At 43.7% G+C, this 23651-nt stretch overlaps 2 protein-coding genes across 2 annotated transcripts in view; one reads left to right on the top strand and one right to left on the bottom strand.

The window, feature by feature from the left end:
• Positions 1-12638, bottom strand: part of T265_07269 (hypothetical protein) — a gene marked incomplete at both ends in the record, with an annotated part of 64515 nt that extends 51877 nt beyond the window's left edge. Inside the window, 4 exons of the mRNA XM_009172747.1 lie at positions 2704-2791; positions 2842-2904; positions 5044-5110; positions 12431-12638. Of these exons, the coding sequence (XP_009171011.1) occupies positions 2704-2791; positions 2842-2904; positions 5044-5110; positions 12431-12546 (334 nt within the window). The remainder of the gene's footprint in view (positions 1-2703; positions 2792-2841; positions 2905-5043; positions 5111-12430) is intronic.
• On the top strand, positions 9567-16671 carry T265_07266 (hypothetical protein; the record flags this gene model as incomplete). Its single annotated transcript, XM_009172744.1, has 2 exons — positions 9567-9812; positions 16519-16671. 2 exons carry the CDS (start codon positions 9567-9569, stop codon positions 16669-16671), a joined length of 399 nt encoding a protein of 132 aa, XP_009171008.1.
• Positions 16672-23651: the final 6980 nt, after the last annotated feature.

Genomic DNA, 23651 nt, shown 5'->3' with positions numbered 1-23651 from the left:
AAGCTCGGGCTACATGAAGAATGGTCGTCGTCTGGAGTAGCAGATTTGAGAGTTAAAGCACAAGAAAAGCATTGCCGGAATGACGTCAAAAAACGCAAAGGAATGCAACGCAAAACAAAATGGTTACAAACTGACAGAGTGGGCAAATGTGTTGACCTTCCTTCGCAAGGCCGAACAGGTTTGGCTGGATGAACGGGAGATCAAACAGAGGATACTTACAATAGTAGTGCCAGTTATTGTGTGCCAGATAGCCTACAGGATGTCGGGTGTTTGCTGTATATGCAAGAAACTAGAGCGCCGGTATCTACATTCATAAAATTAGCCGTTCGAGGACGGGTGGGATTACTACATCAACATTAAAACTACTAAGGTTCTGTGGTTAGTACGAATGTATGTTGTTCATCAAATAATGGGGAACACATCTGGTTCATGTAGAGTGGAGAATTGTTGGACTGATGACCAAAGGATTAACGCCCCGAGAAGAAAATGAAGTACCAATTAGTGCGATCCATTTATTTCTAGTTGATAAATTCAAAATAATTGGTTGGCTACCTGTAGAAATGTGGAGACTACAACAGCCCTGCAAAATGCTCCGTCAACCGCGAAAGGTGGCGAGTTCAACCATAATTGACCGTCCAACCGAGGGTCTTGAATAAGTATAAAGTGAAAAGTTGAGCTGCTATCTCCTGACCGGTGATTCGGCTTCACCTCGAATATTCCTATTACTTTATTTGAGCTAGGCCGAGCTTAACTACCTCTGAATTTCTACTCGGTGCCAGTAAACGCGCATTCGAAGGAAGCTGTACATGAACAAAGCATGCACCTCACTAGCACAGCATATGCTCTATCTTCAGTATCTGAACGCCTTCGTATATGAAAGGCACGAGTGATGTTATTTGCTTGAAATTTTATGTTGTACAAACACAAGCGATTAGCTCACTAATACACAAGATGTAGCCAGTAGACCAATGAGAATATCCTATGAACGAAAGGTAACAATTGACAAAAGCAGAGAACGTCTACTTTACAATACATCAGAGTTATTGAATAGACCAAACAACACAAGCAACAGAAAATTATTTTTCATGAACTAAGAATACGCAAGGAAGGCCATAACGAGAAGCATCGCCATTCCCATCGTTGACAGCAACACCAGAGGAGAAAACTATTGCTTTGCTGCCGTAAAACTATGTCGATTTAATTGAATAGAGCCTTATAATGAAAAGAACAAAAATCGGACAGGGATGGGGACCACAAAAGTGCCTGCACTTCCAACGTCCACTCAGACAGTCGGTGTGAAAACTGACAACCCGAATACTACTGTCATCAGGTGAGCCGCCGTATCATTCAGTATCACTAAACAAGCATAAGGAGGGCCATGGGGACCCCATCATGGAAGGCCAAAAGCAATAACAACACCAGAACTTTCTATATCATCGTTCATTTGTATCAGTCATGTCAAATTCTACCCAACTCTAGGTTTCCACCAATCAAAATTAGGCAAGAAAAAAACACTTCTCTTGACAGGCGGTAACTCAACATGCATAACACATGGTCCAACGGCCTTTTCCTGCATACTGAATGCATTCTTTGAGTGCGATACCCTGTGCTTCGCCAAAGACCCGTTGCCTGAACAAAGTGAATATGGACTGGTATGCGACAAAAACCCGTAATTCCACTTCGCTATCACGTCGAAGATGCTGAATTTTAAATGATCGAATCGCTACCCGAACTTGGCAATCTTTCTGCAAACGTATCGCCACCAATCGCTGAGACATGAACAGCGTTGTGAAGCTCAGAGGAGCTGTGCAGCGGAAGTATCAAGCTGAACGGACAGGTTGACCACCGACTGAACAACTTGGGCTATCAGCATTCTTTTTCCCATCAGAGGCATAATGGATACTGTGAAAACATCTACATAAGCCCACTGAACACTATGAAGCGGACTCTGCAAACAATGATAAAACGTTTTCAAGCTAAGCGCCGAATTCGGTAAACCAGTCGAGAACAAAGATAAATAATCAGAGGGTCATGTAAGAGCCTCCGAATAAATAAATAGCTGCAGTTTTATATCACATGAGATTAACCACAAACCCAGTTCACTCATCAACGAAGTAGGGCAGTCAAGCTAAAATGCCTGCCTTCAAAAGGCTGTCTTCATCACACAAAATCCGGCGGAGTTTTTCTAGTTCATCCAATCATCATCATCCAATCATCCATCATCATTTCGGTGTGTAGCTGTCATGCCGACGGAAGGAGGAACGAGGGCTGGGATACTGCTAGGTTGTCCAAGCCTAGACAGGGGAAGTCGAGATGCTGATGTTGGATTCGAACCACGGACCTTCCGGTCCGTAAGCTGGCGTCTTAAACACTGAGCTTTCTCGAGCTCCGTCTATCAGCTTGACTACAAATGAACGCTCAGTTAGTTGCATCATTACTGAAAGCAAGAAATGTCATTCAAGTTTTGCGGATGACAGGAATCGTCAACTTTGTGAGTTCAAGCATAGCATGTGTTGACTAACTGGGCTCATATGTGAAAAAGTTCTCGTGGAAGAATGATCAGCTGCATGTAAAATCTGATTATTCAGTGCTAATTATGTTACGGTAGACTCAGAGCAAAATTAGTAACAGAAATAGGCCTTCATTCACAAGAAATACACATGAATCATTAGTGGCCCCAGTCGTTACATTGAGGCAACTCACCATTTTCTATTTTGCTCTGTGCGTGAGGTCCACAGAATGCAATAAATTTTCCTGGCACTATCCAGTTTAGGTCACCGTTTTCCACTTGCTAGAAATAGTTGAAAAAATGTTGCGTTAGTCATTGAAAGACCAAGTCACCTCATAGTATTCGTATTCCGCAAGATTGAACGTCGACAAATCCAAGAACTTGTGTTCCACGGCCTAAAACATGAAGATAAAACGTATTGTAGGCCAAGGTGGAGAAAGAGGAAGAAGTGAACGAGTAAATGATAGAAGTGAAACGCCTGTAGAAGCTGGTCAAACTCGTCTGAACCCATCTCACAAACTCACCATGATGACAGACAGGGACCACCAAAAATACTTGTCTTGTGAATTTCGCACTTTGCGTGATTTTATCATGAAAATGTGTCATGAAAAAAGCGAAGTGCCTAAGGACTAGGGAAGAATGTCTGCTTCACACTGCTTAAAACCGGAACTAAATGTAACCATTGGGGTTTTTCAAACTGTTAGAGAGTGGCCTATTCACACGGAAAGTCAGAACCTTTGCATTGCCGCATTTCCACGGAATGCTTTAACGATCAGTGTCATGCAACTTAAGAAAACAGGATACAGTGAATAAAAATTACGGACGCATACGTCGTTGGCCATTTCAAATGAGGAGCACCGCTGCGCTACGCTCCTTAGGGACGCACTAATGGATATCCGATTGGTGATGAAACGTTTGTAACTAAACCAGGGAACAAACCATGTCAAGAGAAAGAAGTCTCAAGTAATGAAGCGCCTATCCCCGGGACTAAAGGAAAATATCGGACCGTTTATCCCATTTAATATAATACCTAAACGAATCTCGTATTGTTGACACCGCACGCTGTTGACGATTCTATCAGTTTGTAAAACCCATGTAGAAGTGACAGTTATTTGAGGGAAAGACAGATACACACAGTCAAAATCAACGCCACTTGATTATTCCAGTAGCATATTATGTACCTGTGTACGACGGATGTTGTGAATCGGAGACCCACTCAAATTATCGGTATCGATTGATTCGATACGGCCGACTCTTGAAGAATGGTCACCAGTTGCCACCCTTAGGGGTCTTGCTACAGCATCTCTGGATGACAAAATCACACAAACAGGTGATAGGTCCCACCAATTATTCCATGGAAATTCTATAAACGCAAGCAGAATTACAAGAAATAAACAACTGGTCAAACAATACGGCACACCTGTTTCAACCATCACTAGGACCACGCGTCGATCTTGAAGAAACGAACCAAGTTTACTGAAATGAATATCTGGGCATCCAGTGACAATTGTCCGAGAATAAAGGGATGCAAGTGTAAAGTTTGCTGTGATGTGAATTTGCAAAACTTCCGATACCGACCACTACTGATCATCGAATGATGTGGAAATTCAAGCACCTTCATGGACGAAACTACTCAGCGAGTCAACAATCAGGTGAAACAAAATAACTTCACGCTGGTTTCAATACTGAAACAAAAACCCTCAAAGGAACATCGGAAACTCCTTTGTCATCCTACAATCTCACCTAATATTGATATGCTTCGTACACATGCAAACAAAAACCTCCATTTCTGAAATGCAGCAGTTGATTTCAGTATCGTCCACACAGTTTATCTAGAGTAAAGTTCGCCCCGAGCGTCCAATATAAGTGCTGCCATGCAATGGAAATCGCGAAGATCATGATTTTCAAAAATATTCCTCTTCTGCAGCAGTCCGGAAGGTCACAATTATGCCCGGTCCTAACCAACATGAAATCATAGCACGATGAGATACATCTTTAATTTTGACCGACGTACCTTTTATAACGAAAGTACACAACACGTCCAAAGAAAAGTATCTTGGCGATCCTTGAGAGATTCTCATCAGGATAAGATGTATTATGGGATAATGACCAACTTTGTGGTTTTGACTACCCGTAGTACAAGTGTTTCACTTTGAACAAAGTAACATGTCCTACATACAGCTTATACCCACTGTTATCACTGAGGTGTTCGGCAGGAACTGGAAGAAAAATACGGCGAAGAACGGACGCAAACAGAGTGCCTTGAATTTTGACACAGTTTTCGGACTGTAGGCTTCACTTACGACTTGACCTATTGACAGTAATACCCAAGGTAATGCTTGAAGCGCCACCTTACGAATATGAACATTCGGGAAACTCACAAGTGGTGAGTGCGGTTGTGTCCACCTGTATTAACCAGCGAGTGTGACGACATCAACATGCAGTCCAAGTGTGAGGTTTTAAAAGAGGTGTTAAGAAGAGCTACCCCGAACAAGTGGATGGAGGTTGTTTATACCAGAACTTCGTTAACTTACCTTGCTGACGGCGTGAAGGCAATCCAGTAGGGTAAGCTGATAATTGGACGGAACAAACGACGCATCTCTGAGGCAGAAGTGAAAAAATGCGCAGTTCATTGTAGGTACGCCGAGATTTGTTTGTATATACTTTGAGATACGAAGATGCGCCATAATTTCAGCCCTACGTGCAATCGAATGTGATATCGAATTTTCGGTTCACCGACCGATGATTATTTCTTATCGAGGGATCATCTAAGGCTGTTACTGGATAGGGACTTCCCAAGGTCACAGTCTGTGACTTGCGTTGCATGCCATTGTGGGCTCTCTGCGTACTTACGGCAATTTTAATCGTGTTGCATGGCGTTGAGTGTATATTCTTGCCACTGATTCCCACACCAGGTCCAGTATGACGGAAACTTTGTGCCTGATGTGCGAGTCTTCACTGGACTAGCGCTTACCGTGCCTTGAAAGGCATTTAGCATTGCTTGTCCTTTCTTCAGTTATTGGTCTTCACACGCGTATTGCCATAACAAACATTCCTAAATATGTTTGTATTCATTTTGGCTGACTGGAAGTCTTGGAAGCACGACTTCGAATGGAACGCTTCTCTCTTTTTATCTAATATTTTTCTGTAACCCTTCCACATCCATCGCTTGCATTTACTTTTCATATTTGTGACCTAGATGTTCAAAAATAAACGATAATAGATGAGATCGGAATGGTCTTACAACTTATCACTGAAATCATCCAATGACATTATAAGGGAGTAAAGCATTTCATTTCTTCTGCCTGCTGAAATCAGAGACATTAAGAACGACAGATAATGACCGATGTCATTGATTTCCTTGGAGTGAATTAGCGTGTCGCACGCCACGAGAAACACTTAAGGGACATTTTCTTGACATATTACATTGCCTTTAGGGTTTCTGAAAACTTTTCCAATGGTATTATAACAAGAGATTCATCTACGATTCAGACGAGCATCTTGTTAGCACACAGCTTACAAATCCATGTATTTCACCGATTTATTATAGGCATATGTCGGGTTCGTGCGAAGTGACCGTTGTGTTAAATTTATTTCAAAATGCACTTTTGTGATCCACTGACGGTGAGTGGCTAAGGAAAGTGAGACCTGAAACAAGGTCAACGTAATTGAACTCTGACCTAGGTGGTGGACCGCTCGAAATAACTGAAAATCGGACTGGTTTGACGGGCATGTGAGGAATGTTTTACGAACCTCCGAAGAAGGTGCATTCTGACAGGCTGTCTGTGCGCTTCAAAGAACGATCAAAGCACGGATGAGACATACATACGGGTGAAACTCCCAGCTGGTCACCTTTAAGTAACCAAAGGATAAGCGGCGTCATTCATATGGCAATTGTCTCGGCAGTTCTCGCCTGTTGAATGAATCTGTCTAAAAGCGTTCACAGAGGCCTGATAAGCACCTACTGACGGTCGTTGGTAAAAGTGTGCACGACAAGCATTCAAGCGCAAGTCAGTTGACATGAAAGAATAGTTAGTTTGCCCCCGGCGGTGTAAACTGAACGGTTCAGTGGATATCGTGAACCTGCCTGAAATTCGGTAATTCACGTGGTAGATGGTTCCACGCATAAGTAAACTCCTCGACTCCCTAAACTTAAAGTTTGAGTTCGTAGCTGATCGAAATCCTGATTATCACACCGTTAATCGAGTTTATGCTAAACGGGGGTGCCCAGCTCTCTCTCGCAATTATATGGAGGGATAGTGCCGGTTGGTATGTCTTGGAAGTAGACTTGCAGCCAATGTGTCTACGGTAAACGGTTTATAGCTGATAAATTGAATTGACTGGTTGTATTCATGAAAGTGTAAGAGTTAGTCACTTTGCGGTGATCGAATTTGTAGCAGCCGGAACCAATGTTCCTACGGTAAACGGTTTATAGCTGATAAATTGAATTGATTGGTTGATATTCATGAACAAGGGTAAATTGTACGAGTTTCCAAACCTCGGTCGTGTGACTACGGAAACCGGTAAGTTTTGCACATGCAAGATGCAGGCGTAATGCCCGTGAACATCCACGATTCTGCAATAGAACCAGTTCTTCGCATTGTTGGAATATGCCGACATGTGATACAACAAGGTGCCGGATAGCTTGCACCTTAGAAATAGACCAGAAATGAGGTTCTCTTAGAAGCACCCCTTCTTTAAGAGCATACTCTTTATCCCGGACCTAATGTGAAACTTCCGAAAAGCTGCGTTCAACGGTAAGTAAAAGGAAGCAAAATGCACCAACACGTAGTTTTACAAAAGTTACTTGATATGAAACTGAGTACTGTTGTAGTGGAGAACAAGGAATAAAGAAAAGGCTTGATGTTTGTGTCGTTAATTGTTCTGCCCAATCAGTTTTAAACTGCGAGTGACTCTTGCCAAATTGCGCAAAACAGTCAGGAAATAGAAAAAATCGTTCAGATGTAGCATTTTTCGGTGTCTAGCTGCCATACCACACGAGGGAGACACGAGGGCTGGGATAGTGCTCGAGCCTAGGCAGGGGATGCCGAGAGCCAGAGGTTGGGTTCGAACCACGGACCTTCCGGTCAGTAAATTCGCGCTATAACCACTTGGGCTAACTCGCCCCAAATGATAAATTGAAAAACTTCCAGCGCATGAATTCGCTCGGGTGGCTGAGTTCACTAAAGCCGACCTTCGATTAAAATTCCTGCAAAGTGATCCAGTTCCTCTTTGATTCCTACGCTACTTTCCCACAGTTGGAAAAATACACTCGGCGGAGGTTTCACCTAAGCACAAGGGGACCTACCTAACTCAAGGTTCATACTCAACGCATATAGCCTTTCATCGACATCCTGTTTCGATAAGGCGCTACTTACTACGCAACATAAGCTTGAAAGATGCATTTTCCAAAGGCACCTGCTGTTAAAGATACCAAGGCCATCGAACCGAAAAGTTTGTCTGATACGGTTTACTTCAAGCTTTCTACCATAAAATGTGCATGATAATTATGGTGCCCCATGATATAAATAACCTTCATTATACTCTTCTACATTTTTGTGCACAATAGGTTTACCATGTTGTTCGTTCGTCAACTGGATGACTCCGATCGCTAATGGATACAATTTGGAAGCCCCGTCCTAAAAGTGCGCCTTTGCATTAATGGCCAAATCAACGGTTTTCGACTGTATAGCCGTTATTGTCATCTCACTAGAGCTGCCAAAGTACAAGATGCACTTTTCAACCAGAGCCACTAAGCCTCTCCTTGGAACATCTATCCTGGGAAACGATTAACTTTTAGCACATAAACTTGTTCGGGACCGAGCCTATTGTTCTCTTTCTTGTCACTTCTCTCCCCCGTGACGAAAGCTTGGAGACAGCATGTTGCCATATGTCATTAGTCGTAATCAGCCCCATTCCTGGACTCAAACCATAAACTGGAACACAAAACAGAATGACCTGATGGCTACTGTAAGAGGTAGAAAGACATCTGTCGAAGCACATACAAGCTCTCAAGCCATAGTTTCCTAACGGACTGACCAGCCTCGTGATAGGAGTGCATAAAGACGTTTCAAAGCCACACACATCGAATTTGACAGATTGAAAATAGCAACACTGACAGTTTGCACCTCAGTCAATTACCGCACAATTTCAAGAGAGGCAAACGAATTGCAGGTTATGGTAGAATGAAAATAACCAGAGAAATAAAGATTCGGGCCGACGGTCGTCGGGCTCTGAGCGCAGTTTACCCAGTTAAACGTTGGAAAGGCTCAGTAAACACCTGTGGCGTAGGGGTCTAGCTACTCCAAAACCATGCAAGTGATCAGGCCTTTTGTGAGATTTTTTCACAGATCTCACAATGGAGTGCTAGAAAAGCCACCACTGTATAACGATCTCACGTCTACTGGGAATCATTTGAGATATGCGGCTCACGAGTTGGAAGTTGGAAGTCAATTTGAAAACAGAAGATAAGATCGAGCCCAAAGTGGCGCCTATTTTCTAAACAGCTGACTTCAAAGAATACTCATATGCTCGGCATCACCTGGTGCTGCCCATTTACCCTTTTCCAGCTAAGGCTGCATAAATCATGAATGGATAACGGCAGACCAACCTGTGAACAGCCAGCATACGCCCAACTGTCTTGTACCACTACAAGGCGTCGTGCACTATAAACTGTTTCTCAGGAAGGATTCGTAGGATGCGCTCACATACCAGCACTACAGCAATAACCTCACAATCAAACCTGAACTCACTACACGCACAGACATAATCTTACAATGCAAAATACACAGGAGGAAGGAACGGAGTAATCCCAATTTCTAACTATAGACACAGTGGTCTCCTAGCAAGAAAAAATAGTCTTGCCACCGGGCGGGTTATTATCAAAATGCTTCAAATACACAGACAGAGGGTGAAGGTTTAGGGTATTTAGATGTACCCATAAGGCTGGCGAAAACTGTTCACGACTGGTCTCTCCCTTCTCAGGACCCATCAGATAGATAGAAGATAATAATAAGACAAACATTCAGCTGTAACATCCTTTCGGTGCCTAGCTGCCATGCCACCCAAAGGGAGCACGAGGGCTAGGATAGTGCCAGGTTGCCCAAGCCTAGACAGGGGAAGCCGAGAGACAGAGGTCGGTTTCGACGGACCGACCATCCGGTCAGTAAATCCGCGCTCTAACAACTTGATCCATCTCGCCCACCCACCCTCTGGCGCTCCGTGTATTCGTCAGCTCGTCTCCTTGTCATCCCCTTACCACGAAATCTATCCATATCTGCCAAACTTCGCTCATATATCTGTTGTCAGTAAAATTTTCGGCGTTCATGTAGCTATGCCTACTCCTACAAACGAGACCACCAAGCGAATGCATCCAGCAGGAAATATAGTTTCAGACACCTGAAGCAGCACCAGGTCACACTAAGCTCATGCATCAGGGCAAGTGGCATCCTCACTGATAAGCATCCCTCTCCAAAGGATGTTCGTCAAAGGAACTAAGCTATGGAACCAATCTCCACCTCTTTAGACAAAAGAACAGTACTACACTCACACCAACCATTCAGGTGACCACCATATTTGAATCGTTCGAGGTTTCTGTTTGTTGGAGGTTACTTTACAATAGACGACTTTGAGTGCCCGAGGATCACTTCTTTTGGAAACGTATTGGACGTTAAAAGGTTGCCTTCTGAGAACGGTAAATGTACACAACCACTCCAGTTCTGTGAAAGCCAATTTTAAGTCAGATCCCTGTCGCTATGTGTCCGGCTCTTTCAACATGCTTTCCATGCTCAATTATGATTGCGCGAAAAATTCCCGAAAGCCTGCTTCATCGTCAGTGGTACGGTCTTACCTTTCTCATTAGCTCAACAGTTTTCATTAGCAAACACTATCAGGTTGATAGAGATGCCATAGGCAGATTTTGATGGGCTACCTTCAGTGCTGATTTACTTGGTCACGTTTTAAGCATGTCTACCTGACCAAGAAAAGCTGAACTTACAAAGATCAGGTGATATAACTATACTACACAAGACACCCCAGTGCGGTGCGTATTCTCTGGTAAATTCCTTTGCGTACGCATTTCTCCCTATTCTTTACCTCGCGATTCACTAATGCTCAACGCAGCACACAGACCGGCATCACCTCTCAACAAGAATGGATTCAAGCATGCAGTGGAATACACAGGCACTTTGAACACGTACACTTGCAGCGGCCTTCGAGATGAAATGATCTCACGTAATTTGCACCAGTTTTCAACCGTGTGCTAACTTAGGCTGCCTAGATTCACCTGCATGCGTCTCTAACGTTTACCGACAAAATCCCTACCAAACAGCAAACGCTGTCACCTGTCAAACGCTCATCAATGTCTCCAAAGTATCATTATCACCATCATCATTGAGAAAAGCACGTGTCGCACAGTGTTGTTGGTTGATAGCTAGGGAGCCCATGATTAGAAGTCTAAACGTAATGACAGAAGAATGAGATCAACTGTTGATTTTGAGGTTTAAGACGAAATCGTAGGAATATGAATAACCACTAGTATAGAACATACAGAAGTATACAAGTAACCAAATTGGTGATACATAATACCCTGAATGCCTTTGCACCGTTCTCTGTGATTTCAGGGACGACCCATTGTTTATGGCTTGGGCAGTTTTCCCCCGACACGGGTGACGGTACTTAATCTCACTGTGATGATAGGGTGGTTCACTTTTCTCTATGATTGACAATTCGTTCTAGAAAGGAAATACCATCCAGTTGTTTTGCAGTTTTATGAGACGATTTCGTCCTTAGTCTGCTTGGCCAAAGGTGATCAGTGGCATGGTTGCCTGAAAGCGTAAACATTCGCAGCAACATAGGATACTGTTGGCCTGCTTCCCAATGCTTCAAGTATATGCAAAGAATGGAACCACATTCCTGTCAACTCCACTATGATAAGAGCCAGTGGAAAGATTTGTGATCAGGCGGTTGCGTTTATAAACATGCGCACGGCTTTTAGATGGTGCAAAAAATAGGGCATTGGAACTATATACAGTGTATACTTGAGTATAATTCAAACACAAAAGTGTCCCTATGACTGACTCTAAGGATACTCCACAGATAACGTCTTCCTCGAAGGCGAGAAAAATTCTTCAACTCACAAAAGACCAGCACAAATGCAGTTCGTACCGGATGAGCAAACGATGATCGGATGGTGGGTAACTCGCACAGCAAGAACCAACTTATTAGGATCAACCAACTATTGAAAAATACCGCACCGTCCCTCAAGTTGGGCTCTCAAGAAGAGTGAAAGTGTTCGGTCACAGAGACTGAGAAGTGCCCTCTTCGTATATACTATCTCAGCTCAAAACCACGGGCTCAATTTCCCAGAAAAGGTCGAAAACCTTTGATGTAAGTGAAAGTAACATCACTGATACCAGTGAAGCACTAAGTGTAAGGGTACATTCTGGGGTGTTTCCAACAGTACATCTATTGGCGACACTGGTCATTCATTCAGTGAAACTGGCAGTATGGGACGCCTACATCAAACAGCTTTGAAGTGTGTCTTCCTCAAAATGATGGCATCTAACAAGTACAATCCTTCAGGAAGATATGTATGAGATTTTGTGTTCAGTGATGAAGAATATGACCCTTGAATAAGGCTTTAATGCTCCAATATGTTCCTTAAAACCTTCGGACAAATCTGAGCCAACCACGCCAAGTATGATAGGTGGAGTACCAATCTTGCCATGTATTCTGCAAAAATGGCGAGCATTGAACTGATCATCATACTAATCACAACCAACGAAGGATAAGGATAAAGGGTTTCTGTCAGATTTCTCATTCGTTTATTACAGAAATCTCTTACTGAACCAACTTCACATGAGAGTATCGTAAAGCTAATTCAAGAAAGGTGATTTTATGACACAACTAAACTATGCTCACCGAAATGGAAGGAAGGGAATTGAATCATTTGTGCACAGATTTCGATAGGACTCTTCAGGTGTCCTGTTGAGGCAAATAACCTGACACCGATTTGGTGAGACTGAAAGCTGCTTCATACTTGGTATGATCCCATGAGAAACGCCGCATTGGTAAGTTTTCGGGCATCATAGGATGTGTAATGTACGATTCTCCGCTTATTCAACTGACGGCACTATAAGGTGGGAAACGTTCAACATACGCCAGATTGTGTCGCTCACTGTTAATTTGTTTTCAACTTTGTTACAGTATTTGTACAGTTGGGCCAAGTTAAGTGGGCCGAAATCGGCGTAGAAACTGCAATTGAATGAGTACAAACTGAAGTCTACCTTTCGTAGGTGAGTTCCTCGTCAATCGAAAAATAGTGTATCGACGGTGCTTGTCTGGGATGAGCAGTAAATACTCCGAAATACAAGCGATCTGAAAAGCAGAAACGAGCTAAAATACGTAGTATGCGTATGTAGTCAAATCTCGTTAGAATCAGTAGTGAACCGAACACGATGTACGAGTAAAGATCATTAGAATGAAACACCATTGCTTACCCCAAAACGGGTTGTACCGTAAGAAAAAATTGTCTTCACACCATGTGGAGTGATGTGGAAAAGAATACTGACAACATACAGCTGGATTCTCCGTTTGCCACTGTAGCCAGGCCCGTTATCTCACTTGTGTGACGGAAAGACACGCAAGAACTAACTGAACTAAAAGTAACCTGCACAATCATGCCGTGCCACCAGTCATCATTCAACAAAGTAGTAGGCTTCGAACCAAGAAAGGCCCAGTACAGAAACAGTAATTGTCTTGACGCGAAGGCGATAGCTAATCTATTGGTCGTGCCGTTTTCGTACCGAAGAGTTACTAATTCTGTGTTGGGTGTATGCACAACATCATCATCACCATGGTAGATGGTAAACATCGTCAGCCCTTAGAATGAGGAACCGCAGAGCATATTTACCTGTGGCTACACCTGCACTCGACCTGCACTCATCGACGAAACGCTAATTTCCTGAGAAATTTCGTTTGAAGTGTACATTGGTGCACATGGCCTGTAAGTACCAAACTACAAGGGTCCCCCTCATGAAACAAGGCATTTGACACCCGACAAAATTACTTTTCCTCAAAAGTATTCAACCTTCAAGTGAAAAATGCACGGTTCAACATAACCACCATACGCTGGTGCTCGAATCTGAACTACTCCAGGGATACGAACAGATATCAGGTTATTGCCAAAAAGTCGCTTAAGCTTCGAAAGAATTCCACGGATAGTCTATGGCTGATAGTTTGAGCAGTAAGCGGCACTGCTCGAGTTCCTTCTTGGTTGCCTCCTAAACAGACGAACGAAAACTGTCGCATTCAACACTCAGTCGACCATACCTTTGTGCCGATGTGATCTGTGGTCTGTCATCCAGATCCGAGAAAACCTGGGCCCACGAGTTCTTGACCACAGTTGTCTGATACATTTAGTAATAGTATCACTTGCATGGTAAAAGTCTAGGAAAGCTCAAGGTTATGATAACTTTAATTGAACTGGAACCGCTGCCCACGAAGTCGACCTGATGCATATCACAACCGTGCTACGTTCATATGAGATTTAACATCTTGATACAGACCACTACCTGCAAGCGACACGCTGCAATTAAGATGGCGCCACTGTGAATTTTATTATGAATGAGTCAAATATACAATTTGATGTACCAATCAGATGATCTTAGCTGTACAAATGTACGAAACTAATTGGATAAGAAAATATCGCGAATGACTCAGTGGCCGTAAAACTATCACGATGGTGAGTCCCGCGGAAGCAATGCAATTTTGTGGAGGACTATAGCACATTGGAAAAGACTGTGCTTCTAAATCATGTGTACAAAAACTGACCAAGACATGGTTAAAGCCACCAAAGTTCTTTTCGAACGAAAAGTGATTACTGTGCAAGCGAGTGGTTCACTGAAACGTGATAGCACTCCCATTTAAAAGCTAACTTGCATATTTAATTGGTGTTGCCAAGATACTGAGACGGACATTGACTGAATCTCTTGATTACAATATTTTCCGACGAATATGCAGAAGGCTGTCTCAGGCCGGGCCCATATGATATGTGGTTCGACTGCATTTCTTTTCACTCAAGTTAAACCAAAAAATATGATGTTTCCGTGAGGTTGACCACTCTTATTTTTTTCGTGAAATCGACGCCGACGTGTGCAACTGATTTCCAATGAACCAAAGGGACGATCCCACCACGGCCAAATGAGTTTTGCTAGCCAATGAAAGCGCTATCTGGAGGAAGTTTTCTGAAACTGGTCATAATTCTCTTGAAACTCCATTTCTGCTTTGAGAGGAACTTTTGTCCAACATGCGGCATCTCAAGCAGTTGGTTGGGCAATATGCTGCAAACAATGCAGAAACTAACCTCTTCGAGGTAGCTCCGCAGATTTAGCTATGTTTCATATAATGTCTAGTAAACGGTGCTTGTTTGTTACAATTTGACAACCTGGAACACGTCTATATCTGACCACTGCATGTGTGATGTTTGAAGGCACCCGTAAGCATCCGAATATTGAGCTGAAAAACTGTTACGACTAAGCTGTTCCCTGTTACGTTGGTCGAAAGACGAAGCACAGCACGAATCAGATATAAGGCTTAAGTATAAGTAAGGCCGAAAGTTTCAATGCCCCGTCACCGATGCGGATTAACATCGTTCGATCACAGATGGAGATAGTTTGGATGCGTTCTATGGCTTGGTTCATCATTTGTACGCACGGAACTGCTGAAACTCACAATCTTATTATCATCAACTTTTTCACTGAACTCATAAAACGCATGGGTCTATGACGATCTCCAGGCTGGGTATTCTGAGTCTCGCAATCCACACGTTTCAGATTGAGCTGAATTGATATGATGAGTGGAGGCCGCGTGTTGTCATTTTAGACAGACTAGCTACAACCCGGTTTGATTAAGATCATTCCGTATGAGCAGCATCGATTTAGCAAAGGAAACTGGGGATAAATTCTTTGCTCACTCTGTGTGATCGAGGTCAAGCAGCTCAATTTCATGACTTATCTCGCTTAGTTTTGCCACTTTGGTAGTATTTTTGGGAAATCTCTCGGCATGCGAAGTCTTGAAGCAGACGAAGCAGATACGTGTTTAGTATGGTGAAGGTTAAGAGCAGATATTCTGAAAAAAATTCGGGTCCCGGTGTTGGGACTTCTAGTAACTGAATTGATCAGGCTAAATCGGAAATTGCAGAACTATGGATCGGAGCATTTCAAACTCAGAACCCAATCCAGCAGCAGACTTACTCCAGTTCAATTCAGATCCTTGCTCAAAAAGCCAAAAAATATATTTTCACCCGGTCACTAAATAAAAACATTCAAAGCTTAAGGACAACTGGTACCGCGATCTCTTTTGAATGTTCAGCGATCAGACGCTAGACATATACAATCCTGGGATGTACAAGATTCGTTGATTTGGTAGTTTTTTCTAGTAAGTTTTACTTGACACCGCATCGACATTTTTGTGCCTTCTTATGTTATATACAGTGCATTCAGACAGTTACCCGAGGCATAGTTAAAACTCCATTACTACTCTCATCTCCTGAAGCTGAGTGCTTGCTTTCATAAATTTATGCAAAATGTAAATTTACATATGGGATCCAAGTTTCCTCGCGATCGGCTACACGATTTGTGAGCTACGTTTAGCAGCTTCATTATTATGTCTCGACGGTGACGGGCGGGCACTAAAAACCACTAAAATGGAACAGGAATGGTTGATTTTCTAGCGCCTGATTCCAGCTTATTCATCAAAGTCCGACTGTTACACGAACAGTCTCGATCCACGTCCATCCTGCCGAAATATTGGTAAAAATGTCATAGAGTAATACCTACTCAGACAGACTCTTCAGAAAGCACATAACAGGGTTGCCCACCACTCAATGTTTAGCGTACAAGAAGCCACCATGTCGAAGAGTTCAGCGCTTCATTAAAAAATCGCACCCAGTGTAACACAATGATTGGATAATAAATAAAGAATAAATCGCTCAGCTGTAGAAGTTTCAGCGCCTAGCTGTCATGCCACCAGAAGGAAGGACGAGGGCTGGGATCCTGCCAGGTTGTCCAAACCTAGCCAGGAGTAGTCGAGAGGCAGAGGTCGGTTTCGAATCACGGACCTTCCGGTTGGCGCTGTTACCACTGAGCTATCTCGCCATCTGAGCCCTCCCGCCCTCTCCACATCGGCTAATGGGGTCTAATAGAAGCGATATATGCCCATATTTCGAGGAGTTTACAAAAACCCGACGACATATCGCGGGTGGGCTGCTCGCTGGGCACACTAAGATGACGGCATATCAAGTAAGAGATGGACATCAGATTTGTTGGGATGAGAAAATGTGCTAATGCTAGGGTATCACAAATGACACCCGTTAGATAGTGTGACCATCCACAGCACCCAAGCGTTTCGTGATCTCCTTAAAACGTACTCTTATATGGAACAGAAAATCCAATTAGAATGGTCCATTTCCCTCTGGCTGTACTCCAAAACCCGAGAGAAACAGTTTTCAACGTGATCTCCGTGAGATTTATGCGGACAAACTGGCAATGATATGAAGAACATGCAGGATCACAATCGTTATAAGGACCCTTAAGTATCATTACTTAGGCCTTTTAGATAGGTAGAGAGAGACGTAGCAATCAAACCTCGTTTTTCAGATGGCCTAATAATGAACTTGGGAATCCACACACCACGTGTAAGGTAGATAGAGTTTCTTAACAGGAACGAACAACAAATCCTTGTCTGCGCACAACAGCCTCATCGATCGCGACCAAGTTTGTGGGAAGATCAGAAAATTGTTCATACAAAGCTTTTCTTCCGTCTCCATATGTTAACAATTCCACCTACAGTTAAGTCCAATCTATGGTTTTGCTATCCAAAATTAAAATATACTGAAAGCTTGATCAAACACAACAATGCTATCATAGAAGTCCATCACGATTTTGCAGCGTCTCATTTTACGAACAATGACTATGAGGATGATCAGATAATGTGCATGCGTATTGACTGATCGGAAACCACCATCACACCAACCACAGCATTGTGACCCTACTGTGCTACCTAAGATGAGAAGCGGTATGCAACATGCAATTTAGCGGTCGTTTTGTAGTACCGTAAAAGTCCTACAAACTGTTCTGGATGCCGCAAACTTAGCTTCGTTCGACCTTTGTCATGCTACGTATGTATGTCATTCATCTCAGAGGATGAGAGTTTCTAGAGGATAATGGTTGACATATTTCTAGCTCACTTGCGGGGGCCTGGGGAAATGCCATTTGTCAGACGTGCTCACACTGCAGCGTAACTAGAATCGAGTTGTCCCTGAAGAGTAAATCTTAAATCATAGCATTATATTGGTGACTGACTTTAACATGATCCAACTTGGTACACGAGTGACGTGCACGGTGCAAGCGGTTGTTTTTTTAATCCGTGGTGGCCAGAAACAGTTTACGGTCAGTTTTCGTGGTCCGTGCAATGAGAACCGATGCCGAATCCCCCACGCAAATGCGCCTTAACAAGGCTGGATGACTGAATTTGGCCTTCATATCAACCAAAGAGGCATATATGCCTTATCTGGGGAATTAATCCAGAGGTTTCAATGAAAAGTGTCGTGTAAGAATGGCAGTCTATCAGAGTATTACCCGACATTACAAACAGTCACTCGTCTGTATCCCAAATGACACCTGATGGAGATACATAACCGAACAGTTCAAGGCAAACTGCTTTCTGAAGCACATTCTAACAAAGCATGTTCGGCCCTGTGGTGGAGCGAAATTCCCGTACCACACGTTTCACGACCCATCGCTCACAGGCCATACTCGAAAAGTCATATTTGAATAAGCCAATTTCGTTTTTGGTTTGAGATGGCTCGACGGTCAAGGCCCAAACTTGGTGACCGGAAGGTCCAACGGTTAGAAACAAACCTCAGCATCTCGACCGCTCTTGTCTGTGCTTGGGCAACTTGGAAGTATATCAACCCCCGTACTTCCTTTTAGTGGCATGTCTGCTACGCACCGAAAGGTACTACAGCTCGATGAGTATTTTGTTTTTTGTTTGTGGTATGACTAGACGCAAATCTTTGTGCGTGCTTCAGATACACAGCCAAAGTAAACATTAAGAGTAAAGAGTCTAAGTAAGCATTGTCTGTTTGCCAATTTGCCATACAATACGGGCGTTGACAGTTGCTATGCAAGGAGAATCTCGTGAATTTATCAGTGGTAATTGGGTTAATATCAGCTACCTGAGCTACCAACACTTTCCTCTATAGTACGACCATATCCCCGGATAGCAATGTAATATGACCGTAGCGGTCCCACCTTGTAAAACGACCACCCAATCAGTGCAGCTTGCGAAATCACGTGACACCCAAGGACGACCATTATGTGAAACTATCATTTTACAGTAGGTTAGGTCCACAGCGGTGGTTGTCGAGTCGCGCTCATACCAACGCCTCTGGGTCAATCGCGATTTAAAGTAGAAAGATACGCAGATCCGGGTTTTCACCAGCGAAGCAAAAGGCGCAGAAAAACGGTACCTCGCAAACCTGCTTCGAATCAACATCCCAGCGTTCTGTGTAGCGTCTAATTGATTCTCCATGTGCATGGTTGGAGACACCATACGACGTAGCTCGTCAGTGAGGTCGACCTTGCCGTTACTTTCTAACCCACCTGCCAAGTTAAAGCTTGTTCATCATTGTATGTCTGTTTTGTCACGAGCGAAAATGTCATGCATCGTACCGGCATGTGATTCTTCTGCATGCATTACTCTGAATAGGACAGTATCCATAACTGAAGTATCTATTTGGATGACGAGTAACCGCGAATCGTAATTGCATGGACCCAAACAAAAGATCTTCAGTTAATTTTTAGGGCCCTAAAATCAATGGATGTTGAAGACTTGAAACCGACCGCCGGAATCAGCAATGGAAGTGGACCATCTGGTATTACTTAAGTAGCTAGCCAGCTGTATATGCTTGAGCAACCTGGCAGTATCCCAGTCCTCGAACTTCCTTCAGGTGGCATGGCAGCCAGGCACCAAAAGGGTGCTGCGGCTGAGCTATTTTTATTTCAGCTGGCTTTCGATAAATATATATGCTGCGACATTAAACGAACAACTTCGGTGACGTATCCACCTTCCAGGCTATCCTGCTGGATGGATGCTGTCATTAAACACCATACAAGTTCCTCACGCAGATGACCAACACTAATCATCTGCTCTATCCGACTTGAACCCGAGCCTGAATACGTGAACCACATGGATGATGTATCGTGTGAGGTCCAACGCGAAGAGCCAAAGTGAGACACCGACAGTCAGTAGTATGTGAACTTCAGAATGTCATACTTTCCCAAACATCACACTATGTGAACAATCTATGACAACGTAACACCGTAGCTCTAGTTCGGCATCAAACCCTCAGTGGACTCAACATAATAGCATAAAAATGTACACGTGATTATAGGCTTACCCTTTATGATCTGAGTCGCATTTGGTACTGAGGAAACCTCGCTGTCATTTTTTTCAGCTTGAATTAGAACCATTACATAATCCGAGCAGCCCTTTGCGACTCCCCGATGCCCGTTTGGAATAAACCCAATGCAGAGATCACGCTACCATTTTTGAACAGGCGCGCACTCAAACCAATAAGTTCATTGTAGACCTAGAGATGACCTACTTCAGAGTATTATAACAACCCCAAGGTTGTTCAACCAGCAAGTTGTCAGGTGAACGACGGTATACTTTCGATACTTGCTCACAGACCTTGGACCATTATGTGTATTGTGATTGAAAAGCTGTATGCGTTTGAACAAGGTTCGGCCAGCAGGTTTTTCAACGTTGACCAAGCCAACACACGGAGGGGTAGGGTGAGAACTTCAAGCTCAGAGTACACACTATAAATAGGCGAAAATTTTTCTCATTTCGGTTATTTGCTGCGACGGGGGTAACCTTTCCCTCGACCGTCTTCTTGGTCACTCTGCATGGTTTGGAACACACCAACTAAGAATTGGGATAAGAAAGAACGCACGTCAGTGACTGCAGTTTGATTGTGTTAGCGGGTGAGGGGTAGAGGAGAACCGAGGACATTGCCAAAGTTACGGATGAAATTTTTGCAGTGTGACATCAGGCCATGCATAAAATTGCCCTATCCAATGCTTCGAAGAATGATGACTGTCCCCCTTACACTCCTAGTATTGTGCGACTCACTAGCAAACTCTAGGACACTTAGTCCACCGTCTCAGAAGTTTCATCCCTACCTTTCATTACGTCTTTGATTTCCATTACCACGTCGCCTCTCTGCTTACTTACATCGAACTGTCCTCTCTCTCAGTTAGTGTAATAGCATATATTGGCTATCTTAGCTTGACTTTAATGACTAGACTAGGGTGTACGATTTCGTCCTTATCCCGTCTCATTCATTCACTTGGTGTCACCACCCTAACTGTGGCAAACTTTCGGTTTTTTCCCTATCAAAGACTATATCCTCTCTAATGATTCCTATAACTCTCCAGGCCTTATTGGTCTCATCCCATTTCATCTTCTTCCCAAGCTTCGACCTACGGTAATACATGCTATGGGCATCCTATTTGGCAGCTGTCTGCTCCATTCGATCTATGCATTACACCTGAATGGATACTCAGGCGGACGAAAAGCAAATACTTCCTGTGATATTACATTGGTTTTGCTCCCCCTGCGGACTCCCTTGGCGCATCCATAATATCCCGATGCCCACAAAACTGAATATTCCAGCCCAAATACCTCAACCACGACGTCTGTCATGGAGCTGTCTAGAAAATAAGGTATCTCGGTTCGGTTTTTTCCCTATCAAAGACTATATCCTCTCTAATGATTCCTATAACTCTCCAGGCCTTATTGGTCTCATCCCATTTCATCTTCTTCCCAAGCTTCGACCTACGGTAATACATGCTATGGGCATCCTATTTGGCAGCTGTCTGCTCCATTCGATCTATGCATTACACCTGAATGGATACTCAGGCGGACGAAAAGCAAATACTTCCTGTGATATTACATTGGTTTTGCTCCCCCTGCGGAATCCCTTGGCGCATCCATAATATCCCGATGCCCACAAAACTGAATATTCCAGCCCAAATACCTCAACCACGACGTCTGTCATGGAGCTGTCCAGAAAATAAAGTATCGCGGTTCAGTGATGGCACGGCACTGCCATACCCAGTTTGATGTCATACCCGCAACTGTCCACTTCGTACTTTGACTGCGCCCTCTCGCCCACTCGTTTCCTTACCTGCGATCACAATCAAAGTCCTCATCTAGCCCCAGCCACTTCCGGGGGCGTTCATTACAATCCGCTGAAACCCCTATTAGATCTAGACAACCTGAATTCTTCTACTTTGCATTCCTCAACAAGTCAGTCATTTCCCGTGCAGTTGGCGCTCCCCCATGTGCGTATGCTTAAAATTCCTCGCTTAAGGGACTTTTACATCCGAGTCTGCTCCTGCAGCAACACTGGTAGGTATCCTCAGTTTGACTGAACACTGTGATTCTGAGTTGCCTACTACTATCTGTCCGTACTACATATCCTTCCATTTCGTCAAATCCACTTCCGTTTTTCGTGACCCGGACCATACGCCCAACAACCCAAGGCCACGAGCCCGCAATGACCACATCCCAGAGGCACACCCCAAATTTCTCCGAAAACGGGTTTCGGAGACTTTAACGTAAAATGTTAGCATTTGATGGTAACTATTCGGACGCCTAAGATCTCCCCATGCGGCCGCGGTTTAATTGGAAGTTATTAAACGAAATCGGAGATTACTGTGGGCGCGAATTCGTATTTTAATGGCTTCGTCCGTCGTCTCCATGAAAACGGTGGGAAATTTTGTGAAAAACTAGCTTTTGGAAATAACCTCCAAACCAATTAGACAGTAGTCACGCCCATTACGTCCGCACAAACTTAAATTGGAGCCACCATTCACGACTTGAATGTGGAAAATTTTATAGTTGCGGCAAGCACCTCGCCGGAGACAAGGAATTCGTCAAAGCTACTAAGTTTTTACTTTTTATGATAGCCAGCATACGTTATATACAGCGTATGGCCTGGTTGGATCTCTTTCGTTATAGTGAACTATCAATAATGACTTCGGATAAACGATTGGCTTTGTGGTCAAAACAAGCGGACGGCACAATAAGGCAGCAAATTCTTTCAAGTCCTTGCACACGTTAAACGGACTGAAACAATCTTCTAAGTAACACGCTTGTCTGGGAAAGATGGGCGAGATATAGTGAACTACGTGCAAGCCATCAGACTGGTTATGGTAGTTGTGGTACCTTCGTTGCGACACGGTACTTCGGTTCGTGGATGGCCTCCTTCATGAACGACTTGAATGAGCTGTTTAAGGTTGCCATTATGGTTAAGATATTCATGGATCTGTTGAGGGTTCACAGTAGTTCATCGCTGTCATTCAAACGAGGTAATAAGAGAGCCATATCTACGTATGGACTGAAAGTAGGAAAAAGTGTCCAAAGGATTTGCTAGAAAGCACTTTGGCGTGAGTTAGAATGCCTCGCGAAATAACAGACAGTCAAAAGTTTTCACAGTTCTCTGCTACTTCAATGAGGCGACACTGCCCGATTTCAAAAAAGGTAACTGATATTTACGTGTAGATAATAGGTATGCGGTCGATGCGAACTGGTGAGGACGTATGTGAGTGTGAGGGACGTGCGTTGGTTGGATTGCGCGCAACTAAGGTAGCGGAACCAAGGCGTTTTCAGGTGTTCATCATCATTATCTGGGACAGTTGGATCGCGTCAGTTTGGTAATTTTAGTAGCTCATTTATTCGGATGTCGTAGAGACATGTTTCCAGAAGTCAAGATGTGTTGCACTACTTCGACATGAACGACGAGATGAATGAAGCCAAGAAAGCTCTTCCTTGTTGCCAATGCCGTAGAGTATGTGATGAGGAAGACGGAGATGTCGATTTTATTAAGCTACATATCATAGGTATCAGAGAACAGAATTCGAATGAAGTTGGGATTTAGTGCTCTAGACGAGCGAATTTAACAGCAAACACCCGCCCACTCACTGGATCTTTGCTACGGCTGTATCCATGGCCGCATGTTTGAGGACGCGTGTTGTCCTTGGATCTCAGGGCTTAAGTCTCCACCACTCGG

The sequence above is a fragment of the Opisthorchis viverrini genome (assembly GCF_000715545.1).
Source record: "Opisthorchis viverrini unplaced genomic scaffold opera_v5_163, whole genome shotgun sequence".
Lineage (NCBI taxonomy): Eukaryota > Metazoa > Platyhelminthes > Trematoda > Opisthorchiida > Opisthorchiidae > Opisthorchis > Opisthorchis viverrini.
Note: the sequence above shows the minus strand (reverse complement) of the source record. Positions and strands in the feature narration are given on the sequence as shown.